Source organism: Lemur catta, chromosome 8 (assembly GCF_020740605.2).
Source record: "Lemur catta isolate mLemCat1 chromosome 8, mLemCat1.pri, whole genome shotgun sequence".
NCBI classification, from domain to species: Eukaryota; Metazoa; Chordata; class Mammalia; order Primates; family Lemuridae; genus Lemur; species Lemur catta.
In genome coordinates this window covers 80,598,015-80,611,524 of record NC_059135.1, presented here as the reverse complement: position 1 = coordinate 80,611,524, position 13,510 = coordinate 80,598,015, and the positions used below count along the sequence as shown (strand labels likewise).

Genomic DNA, 13,510 nt, shown 5'->3' with positions numbered 1-13,510 from the left:
AGACTGTAAATTCCTTGAGAACAGCAAATGTTTCTGACACTGCTGCTTCCTCAATGTCTAACATAGTGACAAGCTCAATGGAAATAGCAAAACATGTTCACTGACCTACTGACTGACAGAACAAAGCTATCCTAGAAAACAAATGGTGACAATAATCCCATTATGTCATCAAATATGATAGGTTCATATCTGTAGTGCATAACTGTTTTACGAGTTACTTGATAGCCTATGGTTTTAATAGCAATTACAACATGTGACATATTTGGACTATTGTCAGTTACTCCTAACTCTGTAAGTAGAGACACTCATTAAGGAGAGATACTATTTAATGTCTGTACTTATTGGAACCAGTAGGAGTAAGTCATACAGGTGTACTTCTGATAAATTGAGTTTTAATTGAAATTATAATGGTTCCCCAAGCAGATCACTAGAGGACTTTAAAAATATCAGTGAGAGGAAAAGCAAGTTGTCATTTAATTTAACTACCTGGTTCTTAGACACAGATTGAGTTGACCCTAATTGGCCCTTTTGCCCTAATGTTATTACCATTTAATTACAAATAACCTCAGATAATGGTTGATCTCATACTTAACACCTCAATTGAAATGCAAAATGTCATGCTTATTTATTTAATTTTTATTTTTACTAGGAATCTTTGCTCCAGAATAGCATGATATGCTGCTATATTTGTTCTTAAACAACTTACTTAAAGAATACTTAATTTTACTTTTGCCATTATTTATCTCTGTCTCTCATCCCTGGGCTGCTGCTGTTAAAATTAATTTGCATTTCAGACCTCGGGATTTTATATTGCTATTAGAGTGGTGGAATGTTTTTACTCAGCACAACTAAGAACTGATGTTTTACCTCCCACTAATGGACCTTTAATTAGGCACTGTAATGAACCATTCTGTCATTCCTTCATTTATACAGAGAAGATTTTGTACATGCAAGATACAATTTTGACAGAACACCAGGTCCACTGAACCTTGCTGACTCACATCTAATAGATCCTGAATTTATTATGCTTTTGTCAGCTGTTGAATTTGTCATTTTAATGACAATGTCCATAGAATTATTATGGCTGCCAAAAAACAGCATCACCATATTACAAGAATGTTTGTTGACATCTTGATCAACAACTCCTGGGGTCCAATTCTGACTATAATATTACTGCTTTGGGACCTTGAGCAAGTTATTTAACCTCTGTCTAAGGATTAATTGGTTAATTTTAATAAGTGCTTTGCAGTAAAAAGTGGGAAGCACTCTGACTACTAATAGTGATGATAAAATTATAATGCAACCCTTTATAAAGCATCAGGCTACCTCAGACTGTGATTCTCTTAAGTTACCAATTAAAATATAAGCTAATTAAATATACTGTTTGGAAGAATCCAAATTGCTATAAAAATTATGGCCACATAGTATTTTTTTAACTTAGTTCAAAAAGACTTAAGAATGCTGATGATTCAATTTAAAAAAAAAATAAAAACGAAAAACAAGAAAGGAAAAAAACAACTGAAGACTGGTGTTCTTTAATGATACACCAGTTGGGAACCAAAAGATAGAAGGAACAAACAATAGCTCTAGATTAACCACATATAGATATTCGGTGGTTGAACACTGATTAAATGTAGTTTTTGTACATTAAATTGATTGCCCTTTTGTTAAATTTTCTTCAAACCACTTTTATTTTTTCATTTATATATTTGTGCAATTGTTTATTTGTTCACTTATTTATTTGACAAGTGTTGTTGTTGGGTAGTCTCAAGGGGGTCCCAGACAACTAGGAGGAATGTTCATAATTAATAAAAATACTAAGTAAAAGGAATCAACCCAAGTGGTGCACATGATTTAAGAGATAAGTTGGACAAGCAATGTGAAAAGGGACATTGGCTTAGGGTAGTGGCATCTATCTATGTCAAGAAGAACTAACTTGATATGAGAAGAACACTTGGGAAACAAAACATCAAATTAAATCTGTTTTCTTGCTGCAGTAGAAGAGACCCCACTATCACATCAGAGGCAAGCTATTTATTATTATGCTTAATTCTCAAAAACTTCAGTGTCTATAGCTTGATTCTATGCTGTTCCATGTATTCATACAATGATCAGAGATCAAGGCCACTCTCTGTGAAATCCTCGATGACATTAAGTGATCTAAGAACCGAAATGTTAAGTAACTCTTCACAGGGTGAACTCTGAAGCTAGAGTGCCTGATGTGTGAATCTTGTTTCTCACAATTACTAAAGGGGTGATATTCAGAAGGTTATTTATGCCTCCTCAGCATCTTCTTCTGTAAATGAGAATGAAAATAATACCAAGTTCATTGGTAGGATTAAATGATTAATAAGGCAATGCAAAAAAACATTAATTACTTACAAGAATCCCTGGAAATAGGAAGATCTCAATAAAATGTTAGAGATGGAAAGAAATTTTTAATTTGGATAAAATGTACAACTATGACTGCTCTTTTGAGAATAGATACTGAAGGCAAAAAGAGAGAGATCAGTTACTAATAATCCAAGCAAGAGATGTTGGTGGCTTGGATGGGGATAGCGAGAATGAACGTGGCAAGAGGTATTCAGATTCTGAGTATATTTTAAAGGTAAAACTCACAGAAAGACAAGATGTGAAACAAAGAAGAATCAAGAACTATTTTAAATTTTTTTGGCCCAAGCAATAGGTAAGTTTCCTTTAAAAGAGAGAGGAAAGAGTAAAGTACAGATTGAGCATTCCCAAGTAGAAAATCCAAAATCTGAAATGTTCCAAATCCAAAACTTTTGAGCACCAAGATGATACCACAAGTGGAAAAATCCACAGCTGACATCATGTGATGGGGCACAAAATTATTAAAAACATGTTCAAAATTACCTTCAGGCTTTGTATATAAGATGTAAATGAAGCATAAATAAATTTGATGTTTAGACTTGGGTCCCACCCCCAAGATGTCTCATTATACACATGCAAATATCCCAAAATAAAAAAAAAAAATCCAAAATCTAGAATACTTCTGGTCTCAAGTATTTCAGATGAGGGACACTCAACCTGTAAAAGAATTTTGGAGTGAGAATAGTAGTTTAATTTAAAGCTAAGTCAAGCTGTCAAGCAGACAATTCAATATAAAAATCTGGAATTCAGGAGATGTGTTCAGCTAGAGAAGTAAATTTGGAAACATTAGTATTCAGATGATATTTTAAAAAACATGAATTTAGGTGAAATTATCTATGCAGTGGGTCTCAACCTTGGTCACAAATTTGACATATCTGGAAAGTTTTAGGTAATATGGATACTGCAATACAGGCTGGGAAAATTAAAATCTTTGCAGATTATGTTTGGGAAGCTGTATTTTATAAAAGCTATTGAGATCATTCTAATGTGCAAGTTGTACAGGAATCATGGACTTAGAAAGTGTTATAGAAAAGAAAAGAGATATGAGGACAAAGTTGTTAATAACTCCAATGTTTAAAATTGGAGAATAGAATTTTATCTCCAGGGAAAAAACCAGTAAAATGAAAATGAAAACAAGAGAGAGCTGTCCATAAAACAAGTGAAGCAAATGTTTCAGGAATGAAGGAGTGAGTGAGTAGATGTAAAATAAGAATTGAGAATTGATCATTAGATACGGCAACATGGAGGACACTAAACAAAATCAATTAACTTGACTTTCCTAAAAGATGTTTCAGCGGAACAATGAAGACAAAAACTGAACAGAGGCAGGGTCAATGAAAAAATAGAAATAGAGGAATTATAGAAAATGACAACACTTTAAAGAGGTACTACTGTTAAAAAAAGAAAGAGAAGGAGAGAGAGAACAGGAAAATGAGGTGATAATTAAGAAGACATGTGGGCACAAGGGAAGATTTTTCCAGAAAGAACTTGGTAGAGAGGAAAAGATTAATGAGGTAGGAGAACAAGGGCAGAACTGCTGGAGATTTGTCCATGAGTGGCTAAGAGGGATTAGCTCATGCGTGGATAGTGTAGGCTTAGATGAAGCGTGGGATTCCCAGTAATAAGAAGGAAGAAAAGGAGATGGGTGCAGGACACAGAACCCTGGGGGATATGCTAGTGGGAGTTTGTCGCTCGCTTTAGGTGGTTTCTGTGCAGTTATTAGAGGTTTGAGGAGAAAGGAGAAGGTGTGACATAGGCACTAGGAGACGTGGAGACTCAAGGGTTAGTGAAATACAGTAGGAGCAGTAGTGAGTGCCTATATGAGATGAGTGATAAAAATTCAATGAGATCAGCCAGTGTGATTATGTGTTTTTCTTCAGTTGCATTCATCTCTGAGGTGCCAATTCAGGAGAGAGAGAGAATTACATTTAACTATGATTGTAGTTTGCCAGGGAGGTACGATAGAGGGAAAGAGAGAACAGGGAGGTTGAGCACATGGGAATAATTTTAACAATGGACCATGGAATCTCAGCTGGGGGAGTGAGAAGATAAAATCTTTAAAATAAGAGTAGGATGAGGAACGGAAATAATTGTTGGAGTTGGGGTTACAGAGACACTGAACCTGAAAAACAGAGGGAAGCTGAAATTGAGATAATAGAGGGAGTGCAGATATAGGTTCTAAGAAAACTATTTAATGTAAACATCACAGCATGCTGCCAAACTGGCTCCTGGGTGTTGCCTTTACTTACAGTACTGACATCTGTCTCCCGTGTATTCAGGCTGGCAGTGGCAGTGAGGCTGGTTCCCAGCAGTCACAATGCAGGTCCCTCCATTTTGACAAAAATCCTCACAGACTGTCTTGCCACAGTTTGGTCCAGTGAACCCCAGGGCACAGGTGCAGGTGGGTCTTCCTATTGGAAAAAATATGTAATAAAATGCAAATTATTAGACTAAAATAGTTTATTTTTAGGGGATTATCTTTGGATAAGAATTGTGAAGCCAGTTTCTGGTAAAGGTCTGTCCATGATTTATTCTGTGATTTGGGGCAGTATCATGATCTCTTAGGAGTTTCAGTTTTCCCATATATCCAAGCAAGCCTAGATTAGAAGATAGCTAAGGTTCAATTAGGTCAAATTTTATGGATAAATTATACTTGCACACATGTATGCTTCAAGTGCTTATATTGTTCTTTGCATTTCTTTTTTCATGTTTATTTTGATTTACCAATTATTTTTGCTCTACTCATATGTGGTAATAGAGATTATATTTCCATCAGGATATAAAATATAGACAATCTTATCTCTGGTTTCAATAATTACCTGTCAAGCAACTGCTGAATCTACATAAAGCATTAGCTTATATGTAGTATAAGTAAATTTTTTAATGAGTTTAAAGTAGGCATGTTGTTTATATGATTAGATTTATTAACATTAGCTATTTTATGTTTTAAGTACCTATACTATGTTTAGTATATAAGCACTTACTAAGTCTTGTTTAGTCTAATTTTGATATTTTTATTCATGATAAGAGACTACTACTTGTAGTCTAGTAAATAATAAGATGACTTAGAAGCTTGATGTAAACAGCACATAACAGCAAATCTGACATATCATCTTTGAATATTTTTCTTTATTTGTTCTGTGGGAACTAACAACAGAAAGAAAGATGAACAATTCTTTAAGGCATTTTAAACATAACACAGTTAACTGTTGTATTAGGAATAAGTCTCTCTAACTGCCCAGGCTGTCAAAGGACTGAGAAGAAAATGAAGTTTATAACTATCTCTGAAGGAAAGGAGAAGAAAAGGAAAAAAAACCAATGGATATTATTTAAATGGGAAAATAATGAGTTTTAAAGTTCACGAAAATGTAAGGAAACAACATGAAAGAGAATAGGAAAGAAATTCAGTTATAGATTGCAATAACTAGGACTCAAATAATGTCACTCAGTTGATTAGCATTAGCGAATATCCATGCCATCTCTCTCATCTTCGTAGAGATGAAAGTTTAATTAGAATGGTTAGAGAAATGCATCGATGTAAGTCTTACTAAGACAAAGTGAGAAAATGATATATATTTTTTCTATTACCATGGATCCTTAATTGAAAGACAATTCTACATTTTTTGAGAAGCATTCTTAAATGAATAAAGTACTTTCAAATAAAATCCACCTGTATTTCCAAGAGAATGAATAAATTGAGGTTCCACAATTTATTTAATAATTTTACTTTGAAAGGACACCACATACTCAAAAATGCTAGAAACTTTTGCTCTGAGTGAACAAAGCAACATATATTTTTATGGTGAGTAACACTATTTTGAAACTTATCATTTATAAGTGTTATTAGTTTGGTGGCAGATAAATGCCTATGAATAACCTGAGAAATAATGTAAATTTTACATATATTAAAAGTTGAATAACCTCATATTTTCCATTGCCAGAAAATCCTTACAAACTTTTAGCAAGATATTTTCATTACAATGGCAATGAACTTTTCTAGTTGTTGACCTAGAAACAAAATGCCTTCATTGGCACATTAATAGGTGAAAAATGAAGACAGAAACAGGAGAACAAATAATAGCAGTGGACAAAGAGGTTAATAATTTGAGGAACAGAGTTACTGAAGAAAACGTGAGCCCAGAACAGAACTAATTCTTCTTCTTGAATTAGAGCACATGAATGACTTACAGAGAAGTAGAACAAGTACACAATACAAATTAACATGAGCTAAACATGAAATGAATAGTGACAAAGTACAGAAGAAATCAAAGTGCATTAGGACAATCAGAAAAAGTGCCACACAGAGGTAGGATGTGAACACTGTAGATGCCCGGTTTTCTAAATTACTTGAGAGTTTTTCTTGTCCTTTTTTATAAATTAGAATCAAAAAAAAAAGTGATAGAAGTTTGAAAGAAACAAACACTACCTGCTGAGGTACTTGAAAATTACTCTATCTCAGTCACTCAGAGAAATGACACTGTTTTTTTAGTACTTTTGTCTCATTTACAGCTGTTTTGAAACTAGACCAAAGTGACCAAGTTGTCCCCAGCTAGCCTGTGCCTTAGATCATTCAGATTCCGGCTGAATTATTTTCAAGAGCTCTTCCTTCTCTTCCTTTGAAGAAATTTCTTTCTGACAAGTAGAAATCTTCACATTCAGGGGAATATTATCTAACTGAAACTGTATGGTGATACTGCAGATCTTTTGTTTGCTGATGGGAAATGAACCATCTGCTGCAGAATTGTATAATGGGCTCCATCTAATATTTGCCAGAATCTCTCTGGGGGCACCCTAACAAGTTGCATTGGATTCATTTATAAAGATTTTTTAGAGGAAGAAACAGCCCTGTTATGATCATCGTGATATAGATTTATGGCGGTGATGCATCCAGGGAGCTGGGGAGTTGACAGCCTACAAGGATAGACTAATCTGAAAGAACATCAATTAAGCCGAGGAAGGAGGGGGAGGAAATGTTCCCTGGCTCTAAATCAGTCTAGTTTCTATAACGTCCTTAGCTCAGACATTAAGAGTGTAGGTTTTCAGACTGTCTGGATTCATAGTCTACCTGTGTCAATTGCTGGTTGCAGGACCATGGACAGATATCATCTCTGTGTGTATTTCCTCAGATACAAAATGGAGATACTGATAGTACCTACCTCATAAAGTCATTGTGTAAAATCATGCAGAGTAAATGAGTTAATACGTGGCAAAGCATTTCTAATTTCACCAAACACATAGAAAGCACACAGTTACCTTTTAGCTCTGATTTATCAGTTTTAGGAGTGACTTATTCCATGATTGTGTCTACAAAGGCAATGCAACAATTTAAGCAAAGCGTTCTTAAATTTTTATTAAATCACACATTTTATCTCCATTATTTATTTAAGGTAAAATTAAATTTGAATTTATTTTTATGGTAATTATGGGATAAAGCTGGAATTCTCCACCAACTTTCCCCTCAAACTTTAACATTTTCTCAAACTTTGAAAGATGGATCTTTTTTCTCTCTTTAGCTTATAAAAATCCTTAAGCCTACCTTTTAAAAGGAAAGAACACACACAACAACAAACAAAACAAAAAGCAGACCTAGTATTTTGCCAAGTTCATCTATTTGTACTTTAAATGTTGGTACATCCTTGAGCTTCTTCAAAAAATAATCACACTCACTGCTTCCAATTCTATGAATGTATGACAAAGTAAAATATTAAATCATGAAGTCACATTTCAACCCTTCACTGGGGGTATAGTTTTTAGTTTTTTTTATTCACAAAATAAAGTACATTAATATATTATTTATCTTTGTTCTCTCAGAAGAGAGGCCAGATCTTAACATAAATATATTGCTCAGATGATTTGATTCCTATACTCTGGTGGTAAGAAAGGTTTAAGATGAAAGTTGTTAATGTGTGGTGTTGCCTTTACAGTATATTTATGTACTCTTTGAAAGCTTACCTCTAACCTCTTCATCACTAAATTCTGTGATTTCTTCTCAATCACCATTTTCTTCACATTTTCTCCATAATTGTACAATGTTTACTAACATCTGTACTTGGAAGATCTATCCCTAATTGGCTTCTAAGACATTAGCATTGTTGATTTCACTCTCTTTTTGGGGATGGCTTTTTTAGGATTGCCTTTATGTTTTCTCTTTTTGTCTCTCAACAGTGTTCTTCCAAAATTCTTTCTGGTGATATTATCCAATTTAATAGCTTCAATAATTATTTTTCTGTCTGAATACCTCCGTCCCAATTTTCTAACTTCAGGCTCATTCTCCTTCCTAAACTTCAGATCTTCATATTTACTCCTTTGTGTATGTTCCCATGGGGACATTTCAGTAAGTTTATCAACTCCTCCCACCCCCGAAAGGAGACAATTCTTTTAAACTTTGCCCTTGGTGCCATACATGTTATCACTAGACTGTCACTGCCCCAGTGCTAGGTCTACTCCATATTCAAATTGCACCCTGTACATTAGTTAACAAGATGCCTTGCTAGATGTATGCTGGGATGATTAATTTTGTGTCAACTTGGCTGGGCTAAGCGATGTCCAAATAGCTGGTAAAACATTATTTCTGGGCGTGTCTGTGAGGGTGTTTTTAGAAGAGATTAGCATTGTAATCAGTAGACTGAATAAAAGATATGCCCTCCCTAAAGTGAGTGGGCATCATCCAACCCACTGAAGGCCCAAATAGAACACAAAGGTGGAGGAAAGGTTAATTCTCTTTCTTGAGCTAGAACATCCATTTTCTCCTGCCCTTGGATATTAGAGTTCCTGGTTCTTGAGCCTTCAGACTCTGAGGCTTAAACCAGAATTCCCTACCCTCCCTGTCACCTTATTGCTCAGGTCTTTGGATTCCAACCGGGAGTTACATCATTGGATCCCCTAGTTCTCAGACCTTTGGACTTGGACTGAATTACATGACTGCCTTTCCTAGTTCTCATCTTACACATGGCATACTTAGGGACTCCTCAGACTCCATAAGCACATGTGCCAATGCCCATAATAAACCCATAATGAATCTCTCTCTCTTTCTCTGTCTCTCTCTCTGTCTCTCTACATATATAAAATAGATAGATAGATAGATATCTTTTTGATTTTTTTTCTCTGGATGATCCTAATATACATGCATACAATAAATGGAGCTTATTTAATTCCATTTATTTATACTATTTCTGATTTCTGTTCATAGTTAATAGAAACTGGTGGCACATATCTTCTGAAGTGTTACAGCAAATATTCACACCACGAATAATAAGTGTAATAACTATTACAATTGTAAGTAAACTATTATAATCAACCTGGATGATCAACAATAATAGCTAATGTCAAATTTGGTAAGATGTAACTAAAATCACTAATAAATATTATCAATGAATATACTTTGACACAAACGTTGCATTGTTTACAAGAAAAATGGAAATGTCTTGGAATCTCATAGAGTTCTTTAAATTTCACTTATATTATATGCCCCTTACATAGCAAAACCAGTCTCAGTAAAAACGGCTGACTCTAAAAGATTTCATAATTATATTTAAAGGAAATAAATTTGACATAGTGGTTAAATAATTTGTTTTGGTATTAAGCATGCCTGGGAATAAAATCTTATTTGATATTTACATTGTGGCTTTAGAAAGCTTTAGATTTCCCCTCTGCCTCTCAGTCTGTGAATGGTGATAGCAATACCTGCCATGTGCAGGTAAAATGCATGTCACAATCCCTGCCACAGAGCACCTACTCAGTAACTGGTAGGGTTACCATTTGTAGTAGTATTGGTATATTATTGCCATGATTATTAACAGTTATCAATGCTTAGGTTATTCTTTAAACTTGACTGAGTATACACCTTTGCTAGGAAGCTTCATATGGAATCCTGAGGGTCATTTTATTTCCCATATTTGTTCTTTTGGACATAACATTCTCATAGCCAATCCATATACATCAGTTTAAAATAATATATTTTTAAATACATAACAACAATAGAATCTTTTATATGGATAAGTAATTAAATGGGTATCAATCATAATGATTTATCATTAGTCACTGTTAAATGAGCATTAAATTTATATGATTTGGTTACACTTTATTTCTAGATAAATGGACTATTTAACTACATGTCATCTTTAGTTATATAGTCATAGTCAGCTATTTCTCTGATATGAGCAGATACTGCTGATTTTCAGTGGTATTAGGAAATGATTTAAAGCATTAACTTTGGAATAATGTAGGTTCTCAGATTTAAATTCCATTACTTAACCACTCTAGTTCACATCTGAAAAATACCACCATGTATAGAGCAATAAAAATTAAGTAATATATCTAAGGAATTTACCAGAGTTCTTGCTATTTTATTTTACTTTAGAGACAAGGTCTCCCTCTGTCACCCAGGGCTGGAGTGCAGTGGCACAATCATAGCTCACTGTAACCTCCAAATCCTGGGCTCAAGCAGTCCTCCCACTTCAACCTCCCAACTAGCTAGGACTATATTGAGCATTCGAAGTATAGCAACTGCTATATTAAAAATAACAATAGTTACGTTTATAAAATTTCTAAAATATTATGCTATGTCCAATATAAAAATCACTACTTATTTGCCAATTAATTTCAGAGTAAAATTTGTCGAGCAGTTATTTGTCAAGTAGTATATCAATATTGGTGCTCATATTCTCAAAATAAAGATATTTTCATTTGAATATTATAAAGGTATATTATGTTAGTATTTTTCAATAACACTAATACTGTGATCTGTCTTTAACAGCAAGATTTATTTGATTAACTGTTTTTAAGCTGATTATAAAAATGCTGTTCATTGTTAAGATTTAATCTATATTGAATGACAAACTAGGCAAAGTAACCTCTCTGATCAATATTGGGCAAGTGTATTATGACTTGTTTTTCTCTGAATATACAATTCTTGAAAATGTGTGGTTGATTGCCACAAAGGAATGCTAGCAAAAGTAATTCCTTCTGAACTTCCTATGAGACAGTGACTCTGCTTGTTGTTTCTGTGAGGTAGGTACATGTTACTGAACATCATTAGTCGGCTCTCTTGTAAGCAAATTTCAAATTCATATTCATTCATCTATTTGAAACATGCTGCTTACCCCATTTAAGTCTGGTGCTCTTCAATTTTTGTCCCTGGTTTATGTTTTATAGTTAACTAGTCTTATGTGTATATAGTCATTTTTTAGTTCAATTAGTATGATAAAAACATTGACTATAAGGAAGAGTAGTACTTAAATGACACTTAAACTGCAGATCATATTTATAAATGTTTATATTTAATGTCCTATGAAAATGCTATCAAATGTGACATAATCCTTACTCAAAGTATCTTTACTATTTAGACAATAGCCACATTCTTGTCGCTTAATGTAGAATAGAAATAATAAACTGAGAGACAAATTACCATGGCATCATTCAGTTAGTTACGAGATTGAAATTCAAAAAGCCTATCTATCCTTCCTTCTTGGGGAGGTGGGAGGGGGAGGAGGGAGGAGGAAATAGGTATATTACACCTAATGGGTGTGGTGCTCACCATCTGGGGAACGGACATGCTTGAAGCTCTGACTCAAGCAGGGCAAAGGCAATATATGTAACCTAAACATTTGTACCCCTGTAATATGCTGAAATTAAAAAAAAAAGAAATTTGAAACTGTGAATTGTGCATAAAAGTAAGCATTAGCATGCATAAAATCTAAAACAAAAACAAAAACAAAAAAAAGCCTATCTCTCGACATCTTGACCCCAAGACTACTTTCCTTTGTAAAATTTGCCTTGACTTCAGACTTAGATTCAAATAATAAAAGTCCTGAATGCCTTGAAAATATTGCTAGTCTTTTAGATAAGGAGACTTGACATTCTACTTTTCTACTTAATATAATGTTTTCCTGGACTTCAAGTGAGTGCTCATTTATAAATAATTTTAGCAAGTTGACTATAGCTGTCAGGTTTTCTTAAGTATCACAAAGATTACAGAGAACATTCAGAACATTCAGCAAAGCCTGACAAAGAAAAAGAAGAATTGTGGACTGTATCTAGCTCTCTCCCAGGTACTACTTAATATATTCTGACATGTTTCAAATTATAGGTCACAATCTATTTATACCTGGAAAGTTCATCTCCAGCCAGCATGGTGGAAATGAAACTGAAGCATTTTTGGTTTTTCTGTGAATACAAGTAAACTAACACAAGCCTTCTAACATTAGCCTAGAGAGCCATGAGACTGAATACTTTAGTATTGCTCTCACCATATGGTCCAAAAGAAGCAGTGACTGTGACTCATGAAGCCAGCAGCACAATTAGGGAAAATCTTACTTTCATTCTCTCATAGGTATGTTGTGAGGATTCAAGGACAGAGAACAGTGTCTGGCACTTAGTAAGCAGCCAATATATATTAATTGTCATGATCCTGATGATTATTATCATTGTAGTTATTTTAATTTTTGAAAATAACAGTAATACATGTTAATTGTGGGACTCTGGGAAAACACAGAAGTATAAAGAAACATCTACTTCCTTATATAGACATTTTATGTATGCATTGTTTCTCTGCTGGACTCATACAATACAGCAGTTTTATACCTCGTTATTTTTATTTTTAAAATACAATGTGAACATTTTCTATATTATTAAGTATTCTATCATTGTGGCTTTTCATGTTTTTAGATATGCCCGATTTTATGTATTCATAAAATTCATATTTTAGATATGCCCTATTTTATGTATTTACTATTTCAATTCAGATTTTTATCTCTAATTTTATAATATTATACATAACATAATTGGACATTCTAACTTCTAAATTTTGTGTTTTTTTATTATCACATGCTCTTTGGGATATGTTTTTTAAAAAGTGCCATTATTTAGGTAAACGATCTTCCCACTTTTTTATACTCTTGCTGAGTATTTCAAAATTACTTGCTGCAAGACTTGTACCATTAACATTTTCTTCTGGTAGTGATCTGAAAATGATGCTCTCATCCACGTCTGACAGGGCTTCTCTTCTACCTGCTGCTCTCCATATGTGTGAGAATTGTCTTTTACCCATTTTCTCATTATGCTCTTTGTACTTTTTGTACTTGATTTGTTAAAGTTACATATTGCTATGTCACATATTTGT

General features: G+C 33.8%; 1 protein-coding gene across 1 annotated transcript in view; it reads right to left on the bottom strand.

The window, feature by feature from the left end:
• The window catches only part of LRP1B (LDL receptor related protein 1B), a 1,757,623-nt gene that overhangs the window by 60,991 nt on the left and 1,683,122 nt on the right, over positions 1-13,510 (bottom strand). Inside the window, exon 84 of the mRNA XM_045559136.1 lies at positions 4,641-4,802. Within this exon, the coding sequence (XP_045415092.1) occupies positions 4,641-4,802 (162 nt within the window). The remainder of the gene's footprint in view (positions 1-4,640; positions 4,803-13,510) is intronic.